Source organism: Trachinotus anak, unplaced genomic scaffold (genome assembly GCF_046630095.1).
Source record: "Trachinotus anak isolate AG129_WGS33_773 ecotype Australia unplaced genomic scaffold, CSIRO_AGI_Tana_v1 ptg000003l, whole genome shotgun sequence".
Classification (NCBI taxonomy): domain Eukaryota; kingdom Metazoa; phylum Chordata; class Actinopteri; order Carangiformes; family Carangidae; genus Trachinotus; species Trachinotus anak.
This window is the reverse complement of record NW_027273854.1, coordinates 428889-442633: the sequence shown is the minus strand read 5'-3', so window position 1 is coordinate 442633 and position 13745 is coordinate 428889. Positions and strand designations below refer to the sequence as shown.

At 44.7% G+C, this 13745-nt stretch overlaps 1 protein-coding gene across 1 annotated transcript; it reads right to left on the bottom strand.

The window, feature by feature from the left end:
* Positions 1 to 7644: 7644 nt before the first annotated feature.
* On the bottom strand, positions 7645 to 13188 carry LOC139609018 (NACHT, LRR and PYD domains-containing protein 3-like). The gene is made up of 5 exons (XM_071463226.1): positions 11007 to 13188; positions 10898 to 10927; positions 10311 to 10400; positions 9759 to 9848; positions 7645 to 8414 (listed from the first exon to the last, which is right to left on the bottom strand). The coding sequence occupies exons 1-5, from the start codon at positions 11278 to 11280 to the stop codon at positions 7645 to 7647; spliced, it is 1254 nt and encodes a 417-aa protein (XP_071319327.1). The 5' UTR covers positions 11281 to 13188.
* Between the last annotated feature and the right edge of the window lie 557 nt (positions 13189 to 13745).

The following is a 13745-nucleotide window of genomic DNA, read 5'->3' as shown; positions in this document are numbered from 1 at the left end:
AGTATCTTCATCACCTGAAGTTAAGATTTTCCTTCAAGTTTGAGTTAAGGTTTTCACTTAGTATTTAAGCTTTTCTCCTTATCTTAGACTGAGACTTAAGGAATCACTTAAACTCAGTTAAACCTTAGTGACCAAACTAAGGTAAAACTGAAGGGACCTCTGACTCTGAACTCCACATGAACAGAGGAGTGATTCACACCTGGAGACACCTGAACCACGAAGACCTGGTTCTACAGCAGATCTGACCTGAGGTCAGTTTATGATGTATGCGACTGACTTTCCTCAGCTGTGCTCTTCCAGACAGGACCAGCAGAGACACTGGTGGACATCATGTTTATAGTCTGATCATTGGAAATCACCAAAGACTGAAAACTGTATCTGCATAAAATGGACATGGAAATATACTGCAGAAGAAGAGTCATGCAACCAACCTACTTACCTACCTACCTACCTACTTACTTACCTACCTACTTACTTACTTACTTACCTACCTACTTACTTACTTACCTACCTACCTACCTACCTACCTACCTACTTACTTACTTACTTACTTACCTACTTACTTACTTACCTACCTACCTACCTACCTACCTACCTACCTACCTACCAACCAACCTACCTACCAACCTAGTTTTTAGACAGGAGGTGATGCTCTTATTTTGAAGGTGTGACAGTGTCATGTGACATGTGGCGTGACAGCAGCTGATCAAACTGTTTGCTCAGACTCAACAAACATCAGTTTACATTGTTTAGCATGTTCTGATCCCGAGGCAGCTGAACTGTGAGTGTGTCAGATACAGTAACACTGTTCACTGTCTCTCAGGCCTGTCCAGGGTCAAAGACATTTTCATTGGTTTCAATTTTATCTGAACTGTCCCTCCTTCTGAAAACAATATTTAATTCCACTCAGAATTAACTTGGATCTATCACCTCTGATCATCCTCACACAACCTGCTCTGTGCATCTACCACTATGTGCTTATGCTTTACATATGTTTACATGTGTGCATATGTAAGTATATTTATCTCTGTATGTGCATGTGTATGTATGTTTCTGCATATATACAATATGAATGCAATTATAATGAAGTCTGGATATATTTCTTCTCTGTGTTGCTGGTGCATGTAGATTCTAGGCCTGTGAGAGCTTCTGTGCGTAACTATTGTGCCTGACGTGTTGTATTTTGTGTTGAGGACCCCCTGGAAAACAAGATGGTTCATCTGAAGGAGTTTATTCTAAACATATGTTCTTCATTCATCTGCAGATGAATCATTACTGACCTGTTTGAGTTCAGCTTTAAGTTGTGTTGAATTTTTATCAGAATTATTTTAAAATGTTTTAAATGTTTTAAAGCCTGAGCAGAGCAGATCAACCCTGGTGAAACTAAACTGGATCAGACATTAAAGCTACAGTAAGAGACTTTGTTCCAGTGTTTTAAGTTGAAATAGGAGGAGGGAGAGGTGGGCGGGGCTTGAAGGAAGAGGGAGAGGTGGGTGGAGCATGACAGAGTAGGAAGACGAAGGGGGGGTGCGTGGAGCCAGAGCCCTTGAAAGAGAGAGTCACGTCATCTCCGTTCACTCCAATGGACCATTTTTTTGCAGCAATGGTGGATCATGGAGCATCTCAATAGTTCCCAGAAGTTAGCAGCAAACGCAAGCAGCGCAGCGGAGTTTCAACAGAATATGCTGTTTGGGACTCACGTTGTAAAGGTGAGACGTTTAAAGAATGTGATTGTATATTATCAGTACAGCTGAATCAAGTGTACATGTGAATTAAAGCAGGTTAGTGGATTTCCCCACTAAATCAGAAGATTTAGGAACGTAACAGATAACTGATTAGACTGAGATACTGGATATTGATCAGGTCAACAACACACAACATTAACATGAGCAGCCATTTATTTTAAAATTTTCTGCATCCAGGGGCAGCCTGGTAGTTGAGTGGTTAGGGTACATACCTCGTGAGCGCAAGACGCTCTTAGTAGGCAGTTGCTGGTTCGACTCCTGACTGACACCTTTTTTTGTTGTTGCCTCTTAAGTAATGGTAAGGTAGCTCCTGCTGACCTGAGCTAAATCCTCATTTTCCTGACCTATTGTAGCCTCCCCACGCAGCACAATAAACCATAGTGCAGACTATATGTAAGACAGCAGACAGGCACAAACCACTTTACATACTATTCATGTTTCTGAGTTTATTGGAGATTGAAATGAATATGTGACAATCATTGATATTCACCTGTCAGTCTCCTGCTATCCTATCTGAAAGTCATAAAGATGACATTAGTCATTAAGGTCAATAAACTCTCAGTTACGATGGGATTACTGAAAGGAACATTAGAAAATTAAATTTTGAAACATTCTGTTTTCCAACAGGAACAACCTTTTTTTAACCAAGGTGAGGTTAGACTGTCAACAAGGTAGGTGTTATCCTCAAACAGACTGTATGTCCTCAAATTGTAACAAGTTTTTCTTTTTAAAAAGATATAGTGATGTAACAACATACATTTTACATTTACATTTAGTCATTTAGCAGACGCTTTTTTCCAAAGCGACTTACAGAAAGGGGAACAATCAAGGTTAAGTGCGATAAGAAGTGTTAGCGCAGCAATAAGTGCTAGTGACGATTCTTTAAGTGTGGATTTGCTATGTACATACATGTGTTGGTGTGCTGAATAAATATTGTAACTCATATATTTATTGTCTATTAATGACCAAAACTTGCTCAAAAATCATCTCTTTTCTCGCTCGTTTTCTTCCGGGAACTATGTGAGGTCTCCATGAAAAATGTGGACTGATGTGTTCGTGTTCAGGTCCGTACCTCAGAGACACTCCCCCCTACATCCGACACACACAGATACAGACGAATCAAAATCAAAGACATGCATACACCCAAGGTCAAACCCAAAGCCTGGATACAGAGGATCAGTGAAGGTGGTGTTGATGGTGTGGAGGTGGATCAGAGAGTCAGAGGAAACTCTGTAGAAGGACAGAGTGCCAGCAGGACAGTCCACATACACTGCGACTCTGTTAGAGACAGAGGAGGAGGAGGAGGAGATTTTTCTGTTATTGTGCCAGACAGAGTAACTATAAGTTAGGTCAGAGCACTTCAGACTTCAGGACTGATCGTTCCCTCCGAACACACAGTCCAGGCTGTCTCCTTTCCTTCTGATCTCTCCATAACTCACTGCAATGGCCACTTGTCCTCTCCACTTGACTTCCCAGTAACAGCGACCAGTCAGCTCGTTCCGACACGGAAGCTGAGGCCAGCAGTCGAATCTGTCTGAATGAGGAGGATAAGAATCAGAATCAGAATCAGAATCGCCTTTATTGTCATTATACATAGTACAACGAAATTTGAGCGCTGCTCCTTTGGTGCAAACAATGGTAATTAAATAAAATAAATAAATAAAATAAATAAAAACCTAAAGAGAGCACAAAATTAAAAATAAAGGAGGTATAAAAAGGCAGGTAATGTGTACAGATATTTACACGTGGTAAGAATGAAAAACCCAATTATTGCACTTTAGGCCCAGTTTTATTGCACAGGTAATTGGTAGTTATTCAGTGTGATCATCCGGTCATCCGGATCTTTATGTCTTTGTTGACTGCAGTGATAGCCCTCGGGAAGAAGCTATCCCTGAGTCTGTTGGTCCTTGTTTTGTGTGACCTGTACCTTCGGCCCGACGGTAACAGGTCAAACAGGTGGTTACAGGGGTGGGAGGGGTCCTTGATGATGTTGCCAGCTCTGCTCAGATAGCGAGAGTTGGCAATGTCCTCCAGGCTGGGCAGAGAGCAGCCAGTGATCTTCTGGGCTGTGCAGACGACCCTCTGTAGTGCTCTCCTGTCAGCTGCTGAGCACCCCGCGTACCACGCTGTGATGCAGTATGCCAGAATGCTCTCTATGGTGGCTCTGTAGAAGGTCACCAGCAGCCTCTCCTCCAGGTTGTTCCTCCTGAGCACTCTCAGGAAGTGGAGACGCTGCTGGGCCTTCCTCTCCACCGCCGAGGTGTTCGCAGTCCAGGAGAGGTCGTCGGATATCTGCACACCCAAGAAACTCATGGTGTGGACTCTTTCCACACAGTCCCCGTGGATGTAAAGTGGGGCCGGGTCCCCTCCGCCCTTCCTGAAGTCCAAGATGAGTTCTTTAGTTTTTGTGGTGTTCAGTTGGAGGTTGTTAACCGAACACCACGCAGTCAGTCTTTTGACCTTGTCTCTGTAGTTGGACTCATCCCCCCCGAGATGAGTCCGACCACGGTTGTGTCGTCCGCAAACTTTATAAGGGTGTTTGAGAGATGTGTCGGGGAGCAGTCGGATGTGTAGAGTGTGAACAGTAGGGGACTCAGAACACATCCTTGTGGAGAGCCGGTGTTGAGTGTGATGGTGCTGGACAGGTGGGGGCCAAGTCTGACAGTCTGTGAGCGGTTTGTCAGGAAGTCCTTAATCCAGAAGCAGATGGGGGTGGAGAGGCCCAGGTGGGACAGTTTCTGGATCAGGATCTCCGGGATGATGTGGTTGAAAGCAGAGCTGAAGTCCAGGAAGAGCATCCTCACGTAGCTGCCCGGGTGCTCTAGATGACTCAGTGCGGTGTGGAGCGCTGTGGTGATAGCGTCCTCGGTGGATCGGTTTGCCCTGTAGGCAAACTGGTGGGGGTCCAGAGTGGGAGGCAGACAAGTCCTGATGTGCTGAGAGACCAGTTTCTCGAAGCACTTCATGACCACAGGCGTAAGTGCAACACGCCTGTAGTTGTTGGGGCTGTTCACTGCTGTCTTCTTGGGGATGGGGATGATGGTGGAGGTCTTGAGGCAGGGTGGAACGATGGCCAAAGACAGGGACAGGTTGAAAATTGTGGTGAACACTCCCGCCAGTTGGTCCGCACACGCTCTAAGCACCTTGCTGGGTACTCCGTCGGGTCCGGCCGCCTTCCTGGGGTTCACTGTCCTAAGCACATGTCTCACTTCCTGCTCCTTAAGTGTCAGTGTGCTAGTGCTGACGGGGGATGGGGGTGATGCGACAGCTGAGGGCCTGACCGCCTCGAAGCGGGCAAAGAACTGGTTCAATTCTTCTGCCAGCGAGGCGTCGGTCCTAGCCGTCGCCTGGTTCCTGCTTCTGTGGTTTGTAATGTGGTTTATCCCCTGCCACATCCTTCTAGGGTTGTTTTCAGCAAAGTGGTCTTCAATCCTTTTCCTGTAGGCCGCCTTGGCTTCCCTGATGCCTCTTTTCAGGTCTGCCCTGGCCTCGCTGTACACTGCTTTGTCCCCCGACTTGAAGGCAGTGTTGCGTTTTTTCAGGAGGGATTGCACTTTACTGCTCATCCAGGGTTTTTGGTTCGCAAAAACCCTGACCCTTTTGTTGACGGTGACAATGTCAACACAGTTCCTGATGTAGGAGAGTACGGTGTCCATGTACTCCTGGAGGTTGTGGCTGGAGAATAAGTCCCACACAGTTGTGGAGAAACAGTCCTGTAGCTGAGAGAGGGCTCCTTTGGGCCAGGTCCTTATTGTCTTTCTCTCAGGTTTTGTTCCCCTCAGCAGGGGGGTGTAGATGGGGGTGAGGGACATGCAGAGGTGGTCAGATCCAGCCAGGTGGGGGAGGGGTGTGGCTTTGTATGCATGTTTGATATTGGAATAAACATGATCCAAAGTGTTTTTCCCTCTGGTTGCAAAATCCACAAACTGGACAAATTTGGGGAGCACAGTTTTTAGGCACGCTTGGTTGAAGTCACCGGCAGCAATAAAAACCGCGCCAGGATGGGCGAGCTGCTGTTCGTTAATGGTGTTGAACAGGAGGCTGAGAGCCGTGCTAACGTTAGCATCCGGTGGGATGTAAACAGCTATCGCAATGACTACCGTGAACTCCCTCGGGAGATAAAAAGGTCTGCACGAGACTGCCAGAACCTCTAAATCCGGAGAACAGTGTGTGTCAATGATCCTGCTGTTACAACACCACTCGTTATGAACGTAAACACAGAGCCCCCCTCCTCTGCTCTTACCCGAGTCCCGGTTCCTGTCCTGCAGGTGTAGCGTGCGGCCTGCTAGCTCGACTGCAGCATTGGGAATCTGCGAGTGAAGCCACGACTCCGTGATGAGAATAATGCTGCAGTTCTGCACGAAGCTCGTCGTGGCCATCTGAAGCTTCAGTTCATCCATTTTGTGGGTAATGGATCTCGCATTCGAGAGGAAGAGGCTCGGTACTGCTGGCCGGTGTGGTTGTTTACGTAGCCTAGCAGCTGAGCCCGACCGGCATCCCCGCTTCTGCTTCCTCTCTCTCCGCCGCCTCCTGCGTTTGCCGGGCTGACCATCCACGGAGACCCCGGCAGTCTCGCTATGTCCTCCGGGATGTTGTGTCTACGTTGGTAGTCGCCAGAGACGAACGAATTGTGCCTGGAGCACAGGCCAATTAGGTCCTGGCGACTATATGAGACTGCGTCGCTCAGAAAAAAAAGTGCACCAAACTGGAGCTGAGGGCCGCTGCACCCGTGCGCGCCGCAGGCCATAAGGCGGATACTCCACCACTGTTGTCCCCTTCCTGTTGTTGTGAGATAGTTTGAGGTTTTTATTTGCTGTGTTCATGTCCAGCTCCAAATCACAGGTGTCTGATGGAGACAAGAAGACAACGATGGATAAGACCTTGGTGTCATCACTGTGCTGGGTTCAGCTTCATGTTCTTAGGAAGGCTGCAGCCATCCCATCATTCATATGTCACACACAAATGTCCTAAAGGTGCAGATGTAGCCAAACCAGCAGGTGTGTATTAACGTAGAGACGTATCCATGCACATCAGCCTTTTTCATTTTGATCATAAACCTGTGATGTGTAGGTTCATTCTCCTGTGCAGGTTTATAAACATAGACGCTGCACTGGCCGCTTGATCATACCCCAACGTCGCCACCACATAGGACCAGGCAAGACTGTCCTGTAAACTTATCCAAGTAAACAGAGGAGCTTCAGTTTTTCAGGATAAAAAGCTTTGTAATGTTTACATTTCTCAACTGATTTCAATGAGTTGTTTTTATATTCAAGGGTTTGATGTACTGTCTGGTCTTCAGTTACTGATAACGGACTTTTATTGTTACTCCACACAGTTTTTAATCCAGAAGAACCAGAGCTCCTCTGTTACAGGACAGTCTTGCCTGGTCCAATATGGCGGTGACGTGGTGTATGATGGTCGGTTGGTAAGCAGTCAGTGCAGCATCTACACCATACATTCATCCATGTTTATAAACCTGTGTTCTCAGGCTCCGCCCACACTGTCAGTTTAGCTATTGCTACAAAGTTAACGTTAGCATTAGCAGCTGTTTATTTACTAGTCCAGAAGAAAAGTTGTGAGTTCAGCATCAAACTTCATTCTTTACTCAACAACATCTATCTCCAGAGGTGGAGACAGACACCATTGTTAACTCTATAATTTCTTTTCCTCTACTGAAGTTAGCATGCTAACCAGCTAGCACCCTTGACTCTTTCTGATAGAGACTCACTGCAGCTTCCAGTCTGTTCTGAAGACGCAGCTGCTCAGAGGATGTGTTATAACCTCTTGTGTTGTAAAGACAATGATGGCTGAAGCTCTGGTCAGGTGACCATCACCACCACCTGCTGCTGAAAGGAGACCAGGTTCAGCAGCAGGTTGAACTCACAGGTGGAACCTTTGATCAGAACTGATCTGATTTTAACACTGATGAGGGAACAGTTCTGACTGTGTGGATGGAAATCTGCTGCTTTGCAGCAGAGGGAAGCAGTTTCCCCCTGATGAGGTTTGTCAGCAGCACGTCTACACTTGTCGACTTAGTCACATCCAGAGACTTGTTAGTTGCGTCTGTGAGGTCTAGATGAATGTGGCTCTGATCCAATCCATCGAACACAAACAGAAGTTTGAAGTCACTTTTGTCTAAGCTGGAGTTCTGTAAATTGGTGAAGATGTCATTTAGAGTCTCCTCCTTAATGCACTTAGTTTCTGGGATACATGTGTGAATCAGCTCTGCCAATCGAAACCTTTCTTCCCTCCACAGATTCAGCTGCCGGACAGTGAAGGGGAATATCAGATGCAAATCTTGGCTGGCTCTTTGTTCAGCCCAGTCCAACAAAAGCTTTTGTACAAGGAATGTTTTGCCAGTTCCTACAATCCCATTGGTCAGGACTGTTCGTATGGATGGGAGCTGGAGGAAGTCGCTGGGTTGAATTGGTTTCTGTGATTCTGCAGGTTTTCCTGTTTCCGTCTCAAACTTCCTGAACCGATGCTTTGTGTTGTTGTGTCCATCCCAGCCGTCTGTGACGAACAGCTCTGGGTTCACATTGCACCCGTCCTCCTGCCTCTCGATCCACCCCCCCTGTGCACACTTGAACATGTTCTGGAGGTCAGACTGCACCATGAGCTGGAGCGACATGTTGGGTTGTGGAGGCTGTAGTACCGACACCATCACGTCTGTGGAGAACAAAGTAACACACCTGAACATGTGAAGCATGAAACACCAATCCAACCTCTGCAGAGCGACATTTGCTGCAGCCTTTTACAACCTTATCATCCACTGAACTCAGGTAGAACCAGAGCTGTTTCAGGTTAATGTTTATCCATATTTCTTAACCCTTGTGTGTCCTTTTTAAAACCTTATACTGAGGTGATGACAGATGACAAAAATATCCACACAGTTTTATTCAGCATCAGTCCTGATTATATATTCAACCATTTTCAGGATTTTAACTCTTTAAATCCTGGATTGTTTACATAAAGCCACTGTTGTCATTACACTAAATCCTGAGGAGAATTTTTTTTTTTTTGGATTATCACAAAAACTGATGCAATGAAAAGTTTGCTCTCAGCTCAAATGGACTTGCAATCACATGCATTTGTAGACACACTACTACACCCTACACACACACACAGTTCTCACAGAACAAATCTCTCTCATTCACAATTCTAAAGCCTACTGTAACTGACTACAGACATAAATGAACTGCACCTATAAGTTTTAATATCTTATACTCTATTCTATTGAGTTTGAAAGCCTGTGCATGTAGCTTCACGTGTGTGTGTGTGTGTGTGTGTGTGTGTGTGTGTGTGCATGCGTGCGTGTGTGTGTGTGTGGGGGACAGAGAGAGATCTACAGTTTAATATAATTTCTGTCTAACTGTACCCATACTCACACATGTAAACATACACACACAGACACACACACACTGATTTCTCAATACACACTTTCACACCACACTCTGATATCCAGACCAACAGCCACGGCATGTTAGTTACACACATAAATTCCAGTGCCTCACAATATAGATTGTCTGTATTTGCCCCACTGTCCAAATGTCTCCTCATCTGGTGGAAAATGGGAAAAATCTAAAATGTTGGAGGCAGAACTTTAGAATGAAAACCTGACAAAATAAATTGTGTGATTTTATGCTGTAATGACAGAGGGATCAAAAATTATAGTTTACGTTAGCAATGTTAGCTTTATGTTTTCAGCTGATGCTGATGGATGCTGTGACCAGTAATAGTTTATATCAGCTGCAGCTAATTAACATTAAGGGGCTGTCTGCAGCAGGTAAGTGGACTGTGTGTTTGTCAGCACATTTTGTTTGTTTACTTGTACAAGGAAACTATTGAAGGGCACATTTGCTCAAACCAAAGTATGTGCAGCTTAAGAATGAATCTGTTCGCAGTTCTGTGCACAATCCCCAGAAAAACAAAGTCGTAGTGAGGGGCTGTTACACTGCAAATTATTTTCATGTGGGAAACTGTTCCTCATCCATACGAAGAGGAGCAGGTTACCTTCAGACTGGCTGCTGACTGCTGGGAGGTCAGAGTGAAGAGCAGTCTGTGGCTGAACAGATGAAGGCTCTCCATCATCATCAGCCTCCCCTGAGATACAGACACAGATCAGCAGGTCACACTGTTGTTTGATTGATTAATTTATATCTCATATTAAATACAAGGCTACACAGTCTCTGTGGTAACGATGCAGCTGTATGAAGCCCATCATCAGACCCAGGTGAGTGAGTGTTAAATGTAAAACCTCTGAGAGAGAATTATATATGTATATATGTAATTATATATGTGTGTGTGTGTGTGTGTGTCTATATATATATATATATACATATATATATATATATGTATGTATTAAACTGTGTTGAAGTGTCTCTGTGTTTGTGATGTTAACCTTCATCCTGGTCTGAGTGAGACCATTGTTAACTTATTAGACTTATAAACTTATTAGTCCATTTCCTTCAATTAGCATTTTGTTTTGAACTGAGTGGTTTTACTGAGACCAGGTTTGTGTCCTCCAGAACCTTGTGATCAGTAAACCCGAGAGGAGCAGGTTACCTTCAGACTGGCTGCTGACTGCTGGGAGGTCAGAGAGAAGAGCAGCCTGTGGCTGAACAGATGAAGGCTCTCCATCATCATCAGCCTCCCCTGAGACAGACACAGATCAGTAGGTCACATGATACTGTTACTGTGCTGATGATTGTTCACCATGTTGTTCATCGTCTTTGTTTCTGAGTCCTAATATTTACACGAGATGATGTGTTCAAATGTTTTGTTTTTGTCCGATGACCTAAAAATATTCAGTTTATTAAAGTAGAAGACAAAAGAAACCAGCAAATAATCAATCACAACCTGAACCATGCAGGCCAGGACAAACAGGAAAAGACGCTGCATCCGTTATCTCAACAAATGGATTGATCGATAAATTACCAATCACTGCAGCTCCAGTTATTTTACTTCATACTGTTGTAACATGTCAGTGTGAACCAGCCCACATCTGGTTCAGAGACCTGGTGTCACACAGTCAGAGGTTTACGGGCAGCTGGTCAGAGCTGCTTTTCTCTTCAGGCTAAGGTTGGTTTTCATTTATATATGAAGATGTAGATGATGATTTTAAGTGATCAACTATGAGGTTGAGCCCTCACCTGCTCCACGTGCTGCAGCAGCTGATCGACCTGCAGATATAAATATAATGTAAATTTGAAGATATTATTTTCTCAGACTGGTGTGACTTCAGAGTGGACCACGACTGACCTTCAGGTCCTGAGCTGGTGTTTGACAAACTCTCCATGAGGTCGTTCCTCCTCATCCTCTTTAACACCCTCCTGGCCACCTCCACACACTGATGGCTGTATGTCTGCACCATCACATCCACCGTGTCCGGCCGGTCCGCCTTCTCCAGCTGCCTCTTCGGGATGGACGGGAACTCCTTCAGGAAGTTGGCCTGCTGCAGGTACCACTTAAAATTTTTTAGTTCTCTATCTCTCAAATCCTCCAAAGTCTCCAGCAGCTCTATGAGTGTCACCATCGTTAGTGAGATCAGGAGAAAGCTTCAGCTCTGGGGACAGTTAAGGTTTTAACAGCATCTCAACAGCACCTGGAGAAGAGATCAGGTTACAGGATAAACAGCAGGAAGGTCTGTCAGTCAGCTGAACACAAACATGAGCTTTCAAAGAGCAGCAGAATTCCTGCTGATGCAGTCTGTCAAACGTCTTCCCTGTGTGACGGCTGTATGTGGACAATCCTGGTCCAGGTCAATCCCACTCCTGACACCATGTGTTTTTTACTTAACCTAACCCTAACCCGCACTAGACCACCAGCATCTCAGACCAAAACAAACACTTTGTCGGCCACCTTTAGCAGCTCGTAGGGTTCTCCATCTCTGTAAGGACAGACCAGGACTGGCTCCACAGTCGGACTGGGAAAGAGATTCAGCCTTGGACTGATCCACTGGAACCGACGCTGATGGAGCTGGTAAAGACACTGATGGTAAAAACTCAGAAAACTTAATGGTCCTCTGGCCGACCAGGATTTGAGCCTGTAGTCCTCAGTCCAGTTGCCCTGTGCTCTGGTCTCATCTGGTCTCTCTTCTTTGTTGGAACCTTTTTAAAAGAAAACTTGGTTTCTTCTTCAGTGGAGGAAATTCTGAAGGTCACTTTCATCTGGACGCTGCACACTGGACTGTGACATCTCACCTGTGGGAGGAGCCCATGTGTTTGTAAATGAGGGGAGGACCAGTAGTTTGACAGGAGGGACTCACACAGAGATGGCGTGGCTTCGCTCTCTGCTCAGGACGCCATGACTCCACTATATCTTTACATCGAAAATAGTTGTTAGCTGCTGCTTTATTGTTAAAAATGTAATTTACAGAACCTTTAATCTCGTTATGGAAGTGACATCACTCATTGACTAAACTGTTGTAACCTCAAATCTTGTTGTCTGGTTTGAGCCACTACTTCATAAAACCTCTGCAATGCAGACCTCAGTCAGTTCTTCTGTAACCTCACATGTTTCTGAAGGTGAGATAATACCTGTGTTTTCTCATCCAATTATCAGACAGCGCGCATTTACTGAAATCCATGTAATGTAAACGTGAAGGCTTGTTTTCATCTGAGCAGGAAGGAGGAAACAAAAAGCACACAACACAATGTCTCAGCACAAACTCCAAGATACACAGAAGTGTTTGTCTTTAAAACACTGAACCATGTGAGAGATCAGATCCTGCTGTGCTGACACATGCAAACTGAGATTCACCAGCATGATGAAACATCAGTAATGCAGAGTGAGTGCAGTTTAGTCCATGAAGAAGAAAAAGTCGTACCGTTTGTACCACTGGTTACTGACACTGGAGGTGTCTGCTGCTCTGCCATCTTGTTTCAAGAAGTCACCACAGGAAGTGTTTTCATGTTGTAACCACATCCTCTCATCGCAACACCCTGCTACTACAGCTGAAAGCACAGAGAACAGCAGATGCTCTGTTCTAGTATTTGTTCTGATTAAAGTGTGAGGGAATCAGGAGGATCTTCTGGCAGAACATAATGTTCGTAATCATGTTTTCATCACCGTCCAATCACCTGAAACTAAGACTGAGTCCTTCAGATTTACACAGGAGCAGGTCCTCTTCTTCCACACAGCCATCATGTTGGTCCACCATGTTTCTACAGTAGCCCAGAGTGAACAAACCAAACACTGGGTCTACAGAGGGTTTTTACTTCACCTGAAGACCACCATAGGTTCTCCGTCACAAAGGGAGGGGTGAGGGGGGGGGTGTTCAGTTTGCTGCAGTCACATTAATATCAAATCACATCAGGTCTGCGTGCTGTTCCCAGAGCCCAGACTAAACCTGGAGAAGCAGCTGTCAGCTGTCAGCTTTCAGCTTTCATCATCATCATCATCATCATCGTCATCACCGTCATCAGATGAAGATGTTTGTTAGATTAAGTTGTTATCAGATTAAACTTGTGACAGCTCATACATATCTTGCTCTGCAGTCTAAATTTTATTCTCCTGAATTATCCAAGTTTTTCTGCTTTGTCTCACTCATTTAAAAGTATTCTTATGTTGTCTCTTTATATTGTGTTGTTTTTCTTCTCTTGATGTCTGTGTTTCGTGTAAAGCACTTTAAATGGTCTTGTATATTTAAATACACACACCACATGTTTTTACAGTTATTTTACATGCAGTAGTGTATTGTGTGTTATTAGTAGAAGTATAGATTACATGTGGACACGTGCTGATGTAACTCCCATTAACAGAAACGAAAAATCACAGATTCAGCTCCAGTGTTTTACTCTGAAGTTTAGATTTTATTTGTTTTTCTGTTTGTGTGGTTAAAATCAGGATCTGCGTTGACTATAGATCTAATTAATGAAAAAACAGAAGCTACTTTATCCACTTTATCCAACGTTTTATTTTACGAATGCGTTATTATCTAATAGGTTATTGAAATGTTTGATTCTAAAGCTTAATGAAGTGGTATTTTATTTGTTTTGC

What these genes read in the sequence shown, in the direction of transcription:
- LOC139609018 (XM_071463226.1), bottom strand. Translation starts at nt 11,280, where the DNA reads ATGGTGACACTCATAGAGCTGCTGGAGACTTTGGAGGATTTGAGAGAT. An exon ending in AGTCAGCAGCCAGTCTGAAG is followed by an intron (nt 9,849 to 10,310) that starts GTAACCTGCTCC and finishes TCTGTATCTCAG; the next exon opens with GGGAGGCTGATGATGATGGA. An exon ending in AGTCAGCAGCCAGTCTGAAG is followed by an intron (nt 8,415 to 9,758) that starts GTAACCTGCTCC and finishes TGTTCTCCACAG; the next exon opens with ACGTGATGGTGTCGGTACTA.